We start from the raw sequence: 13,521 nt of genomic DNA, 5'->3' as shown, positions 1-13,521 counted from the left end.
TTGTGGTGTCTTGGCTTCCTTCCTGTGTCCTTGTTTGCACGCCCTGTTTTTTAGAATGACAGAGCATACTTCCAAGCTGTTGGGCATCAAAAAGGAATACATAGCATCTCACAAACAATCAGCATCACATGAGCCAGCGCACACCGGGTTCACCAGAGTTCCTCTATACCACTCAATTCACTGTCACTACTGTCACTGCAGCTGCTGGAGTCAGATCCCAGAGTAATTATGATGCTGTCAAGCATGCTTTCGATTGCACCATCCTGCTCCCAGGCCTCCTCTTCAAGACACATCACATGAGCGCAGTCGCGCGCCCAGTTTTCTGGAGTTACAAAGGCAATGGCTTCGTCCAGAAGTTTTTCGACACCAGCAAGAGTGAACGACCTGTTGTTGGCTGCAATATAGCCCTTGACCTGGCTCCATACCATTTCAGTAGGGTTGAATTCACAATGGTGAGGAGGAAGCCGAACAATGTCATGACCAGCAACCTTGGCCAGGGCATCAATCCAGTATCCAGAAAAACGGTGCTTGTTTTGGTTAACCAGCTGAATGAGCTCGGGCTTCAACTGGTCATTAGACCACGGGATGTTTTTTTCAGTCAACCAAGACTGAATCTCGGCCTTGCGCGACGACATCGAGGGCAACTTTTCGAGCTGAACACTATGGTATGGAGCATTGTCCATGACAATTACGCTCCGTGGCTCAATGTTTGGTAAAAGTTGTTCTTTGAACCATCTCTCAAAGCGTGGGCCATCCATTTCACTGTGGTAGTCACTGGTAACACTCTTTTTCGCCCGGAAAACGAGAGATGCCCCATCTACGAAGCTGTTTTCACTTCCAGCATGGAGGACAATGAGCCGACCACCTTTGCCGCTCGGTGCGCGAAGCCCAGTTGTGAGACCCTTGCGGAAGGCATCCTCACGTGACGACACAGTGGCGTCCTCCCACACCTTTTCCTTGGTGTGCCCAGCATTCACCCAAGTGTCTTCAAGGTAGTATATAGCCCTGCGAAAGCAAGGGAAAGATGTGCCAGGTTTCTGTTTTTAGCGAGAGGGGTCAATTGAGACAGAAGAAATTTATGATGTGCATCTAATATCATTCTACCGGGCAGGCAGATATTTGCAGTTTTTGGGTGGTACTGAAAAATACAAAAATAAAAAAAATGTTCGCAGAAGGTACCTACTCACATGAATAACAAAATACCTTCATCCAGAGCTATCCATACTTCATTAGAACACGTCGATACGTACTTGTGCCTTCGCTTGACTAACCAGAATAACAGGCAAAATACAAATAAGAGCCACAGATGCAGAAGCAAGCCATAAAAAAAATACAAATCAAGATGAACGGCAACATGTATAAGGACGGGTTAATTAAAAATTAAATATTTAGCGGTACGAGAACCTTCCATCGTTATTTCCTCTTCCTACTCTTTCAACTCTGAATTTTTACATGCGGCATTTGTGTTTTAATTGATATCGTTGACATTTAGATCTCTGTCCAACAAATCGAAGCAGTAACTGTACGTACCGTTTCTCCTTTCGCATTTCTCGAATGATCCGCAGATATTTCCGCCACCACACGATGATGTCGTTCCTTTCTAGCAGTGCACAGTTACATTTTCGCTTCTGATATTCAAATCCAATGTTATTCAGAAGCCTGCGCATCGTTCTGACACTCAGCTGCTTCGGTAGCCCCAGGTCGGTGTCACCGATTACCTTGCTGAGGATCTTTTCTGCCGTTGGCGCCTTGTTGCGAATGTAGTACTGATGTACTTTCCGGCGAAGAGCAGACAGGGTAAAACTATCGTACCGCTGCACTCTTGTCTTTCCAGTAACTTTTGCTGGTGATTCAGCGGTGAAACGAGGCCTTTTACGCTTCAAGGACTTCAGGGTACCCTTTAAAACATCCGCCTTGAGCCGTGCGACAGTACGCTCGCTCACGCCGGTAAGCTGGCTAACCGAACAAAACACGGAAGCGACGGAGAGTCTCGGTTGCATCAATCTCACTTGGGCGTGCATATTGCAGACCACTTGCTCGGTTTGTTTCGACAGCTTTTGGTGCTCGAGCTTCTTGAATATCCTGTGCGGCTCGCCACTTGGCGAGCAACTGGAGGAAGAAGGCACAGGCGACACGGAGGCCATTTTTTTTTCTGAAGGATGGGATGATGGTGAAGGAAGAGAGCCAATGCGACGCCAGTGGGGAACGCGGCAACTAAAAAAACCCTAAAAAATGTAAAATATAACGCTATTTCACATAATATCACTAATAATTTTCTGGCATTACCAATTAGCAGCTAAAAATTATAACTGCACATTTATAAATAATTAGGTTACGCACAAAAAACGTTTCTTTTTGTGGAACTACTTTGAGCTGCGCAGCGACACGGCGTGGTTTGGCTCTGTAGCCTTGGCTGCATTGCCACAGAAAGTTGTCCCCGAGTATAATATGCGAGTAAATACGGTATGCACTGCTTCTTAGATCCTTTCCATTCTTCAAAGACATTAGAGAACATAGTAAGTGCCATTGCTGACAAAGGCAAATTCTTTCAATAAGTCATGGTGTTGAACAGCAGGAAGCTTGGAAGCAAGTATCGAATCACGGTAGTATCGAGTGGACCACTGCACAAGAGTGCTGGTTTGATGTGGTGAGATTATAAAAATGGCAGTGGTTGTGCCTTTTTTTTAATCCCGTTTTGAATGTGCATTCACGTCGGTAAGTCCAGAAAAGTTGGACGGCAAAGGGTGTCAGATTATAAAATTACAAGCTTCCTCGTGTATTGGCTTTATGGGGCATGTGGTGGTTCTCTAAAGGCCTGTGAATTATCACGCATGTCCGAAAAGCTGGGCTTTCGAATAATCAGCTTTTACTCTACATTGTGCATCAGTCATTTTGGGGCATAATCCAAGTTATGAAAAGCTGCCATATGTATGTTCAGGGGCCATATACTAAGATGATGATTGCAAAAAGGGATATTGCCAAATTGTCGCCTTTGATGCACGATGATTGGCTAGTGAGTAAAACCAGAAAATTGGTTGTGTCATCTAGTATTTCCGCTGACGACAGCTTTGAGTCATGGTGCCCTATGGTGCTCTTGACATGCCTGGAATAAACGAACACATCTTTACACCATCAGTTGGTGGTGAAGGCTAGCATTTCACTGACAGAAATGGTAGCTGCTTGTACTGTTCCTTGGTGTAAGTGCGCAACATTTTTTTTATGCTGAAGCTTTCAACAAGCATTACCTTGTTGTGTTTTCAGTGATTGTAGTTTTGTGAGGGCGTGTTTTTTTATGGTTTGAATGTGACAGTAGCATGAATCAAGCATTGCCCGCGTGTTTTATTGTGTGCCGGCAAGGTGTTAAGATGATGTTGCTGCGGTGGTCACCACAGCTGAACTCTCCGAGTACGCCGTGTGAAACTCTCAACAAAAATACATTTTACACGGGTTTGCATGCTTTAAAAATTATACTGCACTTTAAACAATTACACAGAAACATTGAAAGCACTTTTAAAACTTATATAGCCGAGCCTAGCCATAGCCAGTGCTGGGCAGTATCGAAGATACATGTATCTTCGATACTATCTTAGATACTCTTTGGTTATCTTGTATCTGTATCGCGATACGTCTTGCAAAACGAGTATCTGTATCTGTATTTCCGATACATTCAATAATGTATCGTGTATCTTAAGATACAAGATACTGCTATAAAAACACCACCGTGCGAAACAATAAACGTCGACCGGAATTCCGGTTCTCAAGCTGATATTGCTGCCACTGAGCCACCTTAATAAAACTAACGGCAGTAACATTCTTGTATATTTCCGCCAGAGTGCTCCAGCGATCACAAGCGATGATGTTTAAGCGTCCCTATTGGTGGAGCCGAGTCACGTGATGGCGCTCGAGCCATCGCGACAAAAACAAGCGTGCGAACATCTACGCGCAGCCTACCTTTTTTTTCTAGATGTTTTCTTTCTCTTTAGTCGTGTTGATGTCATGACACTTGTTCATATACCCTGCACTCTGCTACGTACTCCAATGCGTGTGGCGTCTTTCGCACAAATTTTGTTGTCGCTATACTGTCGCTATCGAAGTTTGTCTTGCGTGATGCTTCGTTGCAATGTCTCAAGAATGCAAGAATGGGGCTGCTTTGCGTCTCGCGTCTTTCACACATCAGCGATTTGAAAGACCTTGTGGACGCAAGCTTGACTTACATAGTACGATGAGATTGACTTGCATGCAGAGGAGATTCTAACAAACGTCCCACTATCGGTGCTGACGTTAGATGCAATAGAACAAGCATTTACGTAACAGGAAATATTTTGACGTACAGTGTCTTTGTTCTACCTGCTAAATTATTCAAAACGTTCTTTTAATTAAAACTTGAGTGTTAGCACAAGTGCTTTCTTTGCTGTCTTCCGTTTACATCCCATACATTACCTAGTCCTCTGCATAGCTTTTCGCCCATCTGTTTATTGTAATATTTCTTTCGTAACCTGCTGCTAAAATACGTTCTCCGCTTTATTATTATTTTTTAACTGTCTACGAACGTGGTTTTATTTCATATTTCGTGGACTTTCTCTAAAAGCCCGAAAACATTCACCACGCAGCATGTACGCTGCCAAAAAAAAAAATTGGGTCGGTCGTTTTTAAATTCGCTCTACGATGTGTCGAAGTGCAGTTGGCCCTAAAGTGAATATTAAAAATGTCGCAATGTCGTCTAATTGACCTTATTTAATTAACCAGTTGAGCTTAATAAAAACATACAATAACGAGTGCCACATGACGGCAAACCAAATACCTTTGGTTTCATTCAGCGGCGGTTAATCACTTGTTTTTTTTTTAATATTAGGTTTTACTTACGTGAAACATCCTGTATACTTATTTACTTTGATTGTTTAATACGGAACCACCTTGCTGTTTGACTCAAATATAATTAGTTTTCCTTCTTTTAGGTCACCTTAAAGTATTGTTGTTACAAATCCGCATGTAAGCAGAGCTAGAAATGGCAATAATGGGAATAGCAGTGATAACCTGCGGCGTTTTGTGCCGCTAGAGTACGTCTGAGACATTTCCTGGCAGCTCAGGTTCTCTCGGAGAACAAATGGTAAAAGATTGCACGTTAGTGAATATGTTGCTAACGAACGCTTTACGCCAGCAGATAAGTAAAATATAAAAAATCACTGCAGTTTTACACCCTCAATTAATTGTGATAGCCGACTATGTAGTTCATCGTCTTTACACGATGCGTCACAAACAATACAGCTACCATTGTTGTTGCTGTTGTAGACCTGTTGGTGGATGCAGTATTACGAAAACAATACGCTTGTGGATAAGGTAAGACTGCACAGCGGTATTTGCGCCATCGTGCGAAGGCACTTGCAAGTACATGGTAACCAGCTAGCTGGTCGCCAAGTAGAGCAGCGACACCAATAAACTACAGAAGTGTCACGCAAAAAGAACTAACAGCACAGTAGTTAAATAGCTGTCATGTTAAGCAGCCAAACAAATCCCAATAAGTCGTTCAGAAATGAAACTAATACGCCTTGAGCAAGAAAGTTTGTATATTGTGATACAAACAGATATTTTGTTAAAATTAAACAAAGCTGGTCGCAGTTAAGAAATTTTCAAGTAAGCACATTTCTACATAGGCCTTTGCTGGTTCATTATATAGATATATAACAGCAAATTTGCAAATGTATCGAAGTATCTTAAGATACAATTGGGAAGTATCGTATCGGATACAAATATTCCGCGAGTATCTTGTATCTGCATCTCAAATACTTCTTGCCCGAGTATCTTGTATCGTATCGCGATACAATTTCAAAGTATCTTTGCCCAGCCCTGGCCATAGCGTAGAAGCCAGTACGCTTGAAAACGGCACACTCGGGTCACGCTGCGCTCGTACAGTGCGCTCACTCTTGTGTTGCGAGACATTCGAAATCACCAGTGGTCAGTGCAACAACGACGTCACGGGCAAGTACCGTATATTGGCGATTATAAGTCGACGTATTTTTTTTCATAAAATGACCTTCCAAAGTTTGGGGGTCGACCTATAATCGGGGTCGACCTATATGCGGAATCGTAACGTCGACTTATCTGTGGGGTCCAACGAAAGGTCGTCGTCCTCGGATTTCCTGCTATTCGACGCATCGATAACAACAGCCGCAGAGGCAGTGGAGTCGCGGCAACAGCTATCTCCCAACGGGCGCGCGCCGCTTCCGGAGCTGGACATTCTTGCGATCTGCCACGACGATCACGAAACTATAGCGAAACCACGCAAGGCGAAACTACGGAGCGCGTTTAAAAATCACCGCCGCATGGCAATAATGCGAACTGCTTGGGAAACACGGTCTCGAAAGCAGTGTTCCCCACCTTTGATAGAGGGCGAACGATGCTCTGTGAATAAAGAGGAATTTATCTTGCGATGCGCCCTGCAGTTTTGTTTTCATACAATAGAAACGATTAGTTGACAAAGTATCGGCGTTCCACAGAAAAGCTGGCAGCGCCGTGTGGGCTGGCAACACTTCGCGGGGAACTAAACCACATGACCAGTCACATACGCCCGCAAGCGTCTTAGCATCTTTTTGCACTCACGCCTGTTCGCCATTTCTGCATTTCGCTTCACTTGCGAGCAGTGGTGTGCGCGATTTGTGACGCTGCCAAATGGACGCCAAGATGCCACCGCTACCCCGGCAACAGTACAGCGCTGCTTTCAAGAGGCAAGCGATCCTCTACGCAGAGTTGGAAAGCAACGTTGAAGCAGGGCGCAAGTTTGATATGTCGGAAAAGTGCGTGAGGGAATGGAGAAAACAAAGGACCAAGATCTTCGCATGCGCTGCTACACGCCGTTCCTTTCGGGTCAACGATGCCTGGTATGGACTGCCAACTGACATGGTCCGCGTGGCGCTTTCCACGTGCGGCATCTCAGTACCACTGGCACCAGTTCCGACGGCGAGCAGCAGCAGTGGCTCACACGATGGCAATGACCGTGACTGCGTCCTTCTCTCAAGCGACGACGAGTCGTAAGCAATGTTTCACTGGCAAATAAATGTTTCTTTGCATCACTCCCTCTTCTGAAAAACTTATTGGTGAGCTATGGCCGCAGCATGGGGCTGTGTTCGGAGTCAATTTTTTTTCCCCTAGAAGGGGTTGCAAGTTGGGGGGTCGACTTATAATCGGCAATATACGGTAGTTGATTCAGTTATTGAACACATCAGACTATACATCACTCAAAGTGACACTATCGCCCTTAGCAATCATCTCGGAATACGAGCCCAGTTGCTGTCATACTAGGCGAGCATTTGGTCGATTTGGTCTATCATTAGCATTCGACCCAAATGTAAACAATTACGGCACTATATTGGTTTGAGTGCATGCTCATCCGAAAGACTGCAACTGTCCATTTGACTGCCAACTTTCTCGCTTTGATAGCCAGACAACACGTTGCCGGCTAACTTGGTATATATTATGCACTCTCCTAGTGACACTGTTTCCCTCTGCTTATAGCTTTTCCTAAGAGGGAGCCATTCACACGATGAAGTCTTATCTTATGCATAAATAACTGCTGCATTGCATTAGAAATGAAATGAAAGAAAAAAATTTAGTACACAGCACATGCTGTGATGACCTGGGGAAATAAATACAAAAGTTTGAGTGTTATGACACACAGGCTGAGCCGTGTACGATAAAATAAAAATGAAGGGCTAAGAATGTAATGTAGTACTGCTTTGTGACACCTAGACACAATGGCAATAGAAAAAGCATGGTATGAATTCACAGCAGCTGCTGTCTGCAAAGTGCCTGTGTTGGTACCATGTAATCAGTGAAAAGGCATCTTGATGATTAGCGTTGCCTATTTTTTCTTGGTCTTTGCTGTCACATAACATGACCTTTTCTTATGTGGACAGTAGGCACATGTCATGATAGGTTTACATGTGGTGAACTCTAGCTTTGTTTCCCCAGAATAGCACAGTGAGTGCTAAAGGCCAGAAGCATATCACAGTTGTGTGTGTCTGTGTTTGTCAACATGTTCCATTGTTGACAAGCCGTCTGCCAACACCACCAATTTCTTGTGATCAGCCGGCAATCATCAGCATTGCCATTGCTTTGGCCTAGTATGAAGGCACCTTAGAAGCATTACTACGAGGGGCGTTCAATAAAGATTTCCCCTGACCTACTTCCTGTGGACGGAGAGCAACGAAACCTTGCAGATTTATTAGTCCTTCTCTACATAGGTGACACCCCGGAACGCACACTTCTCCCATCATTTTATACAACTGTAAACACCTCGCTTGTAGAAGTCGACAGGTTGCTGCAAAATCTATGTTGTAACTTCAGAAATCAGAGTCTCATGATCTGTAAAATGCTTGCTCTTCAAATATGACTTCAATGTTGGAACGAGGTGGAAGTCCGCTGGTGCGAGGTCGGGTGAATAAGGGGAATGCGGTAGAATTTCAAAGCCGCAGGAGCGTGCTTCCGTCTGGGCAACATGTGAGTTGTGAACTGGGGTATTGTCTCGCAGAAGGCGGACGCCTTTGGTGAGCATGCCACGTCTTTTGTTTTTGATGGTCTCTCGCAATTTCCGCAGCAGTGAAGCATAGTATGCCCCAGTAATCGTGGCACCCTTTGCTAGGAAATCCATCAAGACCACTCCGTGCTGGTCCCAAAAGACTGTGAGCATGACCTTGCCTGCCGAGGGCTGGGTGCGTGCCTTCTTTGGAGGCGGTGAGTCCAAGTGCTTCAATTGCATCGACTGGACTTTAGTCTCCGGATCATAGTGATGGACCCAGCATTCGTCCTGTGTAATTAGTCTGTTGAAAAAGTCCTGCTGGTTTCCATGGCACATGGTCAAAAGAGCCTGGGAGCATTCGACTCGTTCCTGCTTTTGGAAAGGTGTGAGCAGCCAGCGAACCCAGCGATCGGATACCTTACGCATATGAAGATGGTCCTGAATGATTTTTTCCATGGACCCCACACTAATCTTGACATGTTGGGCTAGGTCTCGACCGCTAACGCGGCGATTTTCCAAAATGGCGGCCTCCACTTGCTGGATGGTGTGTTCATCGACAGCGGAGTGGGGTCACCCTGCAATCGGAGCCGCTTCCACGGAAATCAGACCGTATTTGAATTGGCGATGCCAGTTATTCACTACATCATATGATAGGGAATCCTACCCATAAACCTCTTTTATCTCATCGAACGTCTCCCTTGGAGTGCGGCCTTGCAAGTACGGGAACTTGACGGCTGCTCTGTCTTCCACTGCATCCATTATCACACCTCACACCACTTCAGCACCTCTAAAAGAAAGACCGTTATTAGTTTAGAGTTGCAAATTGGCACGCGACCTACAGCGACTTATGTCATTACGCATGCGCAGTTTCAGCATCCTGCAATAAATGGAAGCCAGTCAGGGGAAATCTTTATTGAACGCCCCTCGTACGTCAACATGTGAAGAATTTTCGTTTCATGACAGCAGCTTGAACAACCCTCCTCATTAGTCCTTCGCAGTGGATAAGCCTTAAGGGTAGCATTATGTCTGCACATATTTTAATGCACATGTGGCTGCACACCTCATCACTTGAAGCGTGAAGTTGAAGTTCAATGGTTTTTAAAAAAGAAAATGAGGAAATGCACAAAAGCATTTTTTGGGGACCCAATAATATTGTCACTTCCATTTTCTCTGATGTCTTGAGTGCCATTTGCAGAAAAAAATGTTTTCAACACTATGGATAGGGCTTAATGTGCTTAACTGCCTTTTTGTTTCAGAAAATGAATTGTTTTTCTTTCTCGACAGGGAGTTGTTGCACATGTTGAAGGCCACGATATATATCTAAAATATATGTATATATGTAATATTTATCTAAACCACAAAAGTTCTTTTCACTGGCTTTTCTTGCAGAAGTGGCAGTGGTGCAAGGTGATAGGGTAGGTTAAAAGTCTTTTAAAAGAATTATTTTGAAAATTGCAGCAATTTATGCATGTTATTCCTCAACACTATTTCTTAACATTGAGTTTCTTTGTGTTTCTTTATATATAAGTGCAGCCTAAAAATTCATTACACTTCAGAACCAAGTGGTAACCAGCCATTATTACTTCCAATGTTAAAAACAGACACTAAGCATTAAAAATGACTAACCTTAGCGGTAACATTCATACTAATCAAAGGCAGGTGACAATATTTTATCTAGTAAACTTTAGTGTTCAGTTTACCAGATACGTGCAAGGAATCATCTTCATTGGTGTGCATCTGTGGATGAGAACTTCTGTGCTCCCAAACAGAACAAACAGTTCGTGAAGCATCGCTTCCATGAAAATAGGTTTGCATTGAATAAGGAAAGAAATAAATTCTTTTCAAGCAATACCTCAAGATGGTTGAATATCTTCTGTGTGTTCTGCAGAACATTGTGCAGTGTTTAGTGAATGTCTCTCTGTTTTGGTGAATGTGACCCATGAAGCTTTACACCGCCAGCAGCTTTGCTTGTTGGCGGTGTAACTGATGAATACAAGTGGTTTACGGCACAGGAGAGCATTCAAGCCTTGAGGTTTGCACCAAAAGATGTCCTCATTTGCCCCCAGATATGTTTAAATTTGCAACATTTTGGTGTGGTTATAACTCCTAAGCATAGCAGCATTGCACTACATTTTACAGAAGCAAAAATGCATTAATCACCATCGAGCTTACTTTGCCACCCGAAATTCGTAGTCGAAGGAGGTGGGGGAATAAGAACAAGCCAAGAGGAAGGAAAATGATTGTGGCAATGGGTACTTGTCTGGTGGCTACTAGTTGAATAATTTATATTACTGCATTTCTGAAGGAAATGAAGTAAAAGTGTTTTTGCACTTTTGTCTCAGATATGTTTTTTTTTATTCTTGAGTAATTAGAGATGGTGGAAAAAAAAAAAGCTGTTCTTGCGTATTATCTACATACATACAGACTACTGAACTAGAATGGTGAAGATTCATTAGAAAGTTTGTTTTTTCTTGCCCAGGGGTTCTCAAATTCTCTGGCTTGGGTACCATCAACAGCTTTTCCAGCGTGCCACGGAGCCCCTAGCTTCCCTCTTTACATTCATGTGCTTTTAAAGGAAATAGAAAATAGAGCGGGAAGGGGGAGCACACAGCGCTTCTGGATTCGCGTAATCAAAGTATTAATGATGTTTTGTCAGCCTGTTATCTTCAATATCAAGTCCATCGCTGTTGATGTGGTACTGGCGATAATACGTGGATCGACTGGCGACTCCTCCCTGCACCCTAAGGAACTTGCCGACCATACAGATACTGCATGCTCTAAGCACTGCATGACATAAACAATATCTTCATGGAAACGAACGTCCTGGCATACAAAGGCACATTTTATTTCTTGTGAAAAAAACAAGAACAAAAAGATGCGAATTGCACTATATGAGGTGGCCATCGATACACTAGTCATAAGCCTAAGCCTAAATCCTCGTGTAGCCGACAGTCATCGCGAAGCAATGCCCCTCGCTTGCATCAAAGTGCTCGTCGTGCATTTTGATTACAAAACCAACATAGTGCTGTGTCAAATCGACGTGTATAGAAACTGCACCATGTGCACACTGATGCGCCATGAGCCGCAAATAACGCAGCCCACATGTCCATTACAAAATTCCGTTTAAACAGCCAAGATCATCTTCCATCTCTTGGCTTGCAGAATTCCCGAATTGATATGTGCACAGATGTTACAAACTGTGCTCGAAAGCATGACTTACGAGCTATTCGCGCATGCTATCACCACGGGTGCACAAATCGCATAAATTTCATGGTATGCACTATTAGAAGTGTGAAGTGCTGCCACCGTGCGAATCTCGTTACTCACAGACTCCCATCGTGCAGATGTGGCGTGTGATAGCTATGTTAAATGCAAAATTCAATACAAATTTTCTTGTCCAAATCAATAAATTGGATCTTGAAGGGCCCCTACACCCAAATTTTACGTGCCGACTTTTACATTGAAATGGGTTCCTTGTATCGTCCCGAGAAGAATGCAAAAATAATTTTGTAGATGGACGCATGCAAACAAAAGTTATTGAACTTACAAGTTCAAGATGAAACCAGACGACAGAAATTGACATACCCTTTCGTATTATTACGATAGCAATTATACGGACAGTCTCGACGGGTTTTGGCCGTCGCCGTCGCCGTCATGTCCTTCCGGTATGAAGTCCAAATTGATAAGATCCCCCCGCGCATTGTTGTTCTACTGCGGGTAAAAGATCGCGAGCGGGGGCGACGAATGCGGCTGAAGCAGAGATCAAACGAGCCGGCCCGTTTCTGTCGCTCGCAGGGTGCATGCGATAACATCACCCTGCTCGGGAGGCCTGCCGTCAAGCAGACAGGAAGCGCCCCACCGTCATAATGACCATGAAAAAAGACGCAAGGGGGGGGGGTTGTCGCGCGAGACTTTGGATCTAAGAACGCGGTCGCAATCGCTGGCCCGCGCGCTATCTTGAAAGCCGTCACAGCGGGACGGCTCGTATACCCTTCTACGTCCTGCGCTCTCAACGCGAAGTGACTATAGGGAGAGTATCGCTGCCTGGAGCGGCTGTATTCTCTTACACCAGCGTTTTGTAGTTACACGAGATAGGATACAAAACAGTTAGCTGCCAGCCTCACTTCGTGTAACACTACAGTTTGTTGCTATCGCATTCATTGCTTCGCCCTTGTGGTGAAACTGTGACTTTTTTTCGCTCACCCAGTGATGTGTCAATCTGGTTCCAATCAAAACGCAGCTTACATTTAATTGGTGTGCCGGAACCTTGCAGCACATTGTGGCCTTTCTGTTGCAAGTAGCCGCTGTACTTTTTGGCAGCTTCGGTGCAGCACAAGTTAACAGATGACTCTATGTTGGCAAATTAGCGGTCAGAATGGTTTAGAAACGATGAGTACAGGGATATTCTGTGTTTTGCCAGACAGGATTGAATGGTTTTGCCCTGATGCACAAATGCAAACTACGGTGTATTGATGAAGGCTGTACTTTGTGTAGACCGTTTGACCTGTGTCATTTGCACGGAAATCGAAATTGTAATGCGCGAATTGGTGTCTTTTTCGCAGCTTATGCCCTTTTCACAATTTGTGAATTCCTCACACTGTGTACATTGCAAGCATGCACAGTATATTCTTTATTTCCAACTAGTCAAAATGCCCAGAATATGCCCAGCATGGGAGCAGAAATAGGTAATGTACGATGCTGCAGTTGACGCGGAAATCCACTTCAAAAACAAATTAAAATATTACTTGCTTTGCTCTCGCTGCTTTCACTTTTGCCACAGCAATCATCAAGACCCATAGATAGCTAATGGACGATAGAAACAACATTTGTAATTTAGGGTGTAGGGCACCTTTAATGGGGGTAGAATGAAGCAGTTCGCATTCATTCTGACCGCTCGCGAAACTCTGAAATCCCGTTAGTGGGAATTTCAGAGTTTCGCGAGCCTGGTTTGAGAACCCCTGTTCTATATTAAGCATTAACTACAGGAAAAGCTTAATTATAAAAAAAAA

The 13,521-nt window shown here is 44.1% G+C and overlaps 2 protein-coding genes across 3 annotated transcripts in view; one reads left to right on the top strand and one right to left on the bottom strand.

The window, feature by feature from the left end:
- Window positions 1-13,521, top strand: part of LOC119375118 (serine/threonine-protein kinase PRP4 homolog) — an 86,055-nt gene that overhangs the window by 55,496 nt on the left and 17,038 nt on the right. The window lies entirely within an intron of this gene.
- Window positions 150-2,144, bottom strand: LOC119382002 (uncharacterized). The gene is made up of 2 exons (XM_037649746.1): window positions 1,531-2,144; window positions 150-1,005 (listed from the first exon to the last, which is right to left on the bottom strand). The coding sequence occupies exons 1-2, from the start codon at window positions 2,142-2,144 to the stop codon at window positions 150-152; spliced, it is 1,470 nt and encodes a 489-aa protein (XP_037505674.1).

The sequence above is a fragment of the Rhipicephalus sanguineus genome, chromosome 1 (assembly GCF_013339695.2).
Source record: "Rhipicephalus sanguineus isolate Rsan-2018 chromosome 1, BIME_Rsan_1.4, whole genome shotgun sequence".
Classification (NCBI taxonomy): Eukaryota; Metazoa; Arthropoda; class Arachnida; order Ixodida; family Ixodidae; genus Rhipicephalus; species Rhipicephalus sanguineus.
This window is presented reverse-complemented; position numbering and strand designations above follow the sequence as displayed.

Coding starts and splice junctions, on each gene's coding strand:
- LOC119382002 (XM_037649746.1), bottom strand. CDS start 2,144: ATGGCCTCCGTGTCGCCTGTGCCTTCTTCCTCCAGTTGCTCGCCAAGT. Junction 1,006..1,530: donor GAAATGCGAAAGGAGAAACG/GTACGTACAGTT, acceptor TTGCTTTCGCAG/GGCTATATACTACCTTGAAG.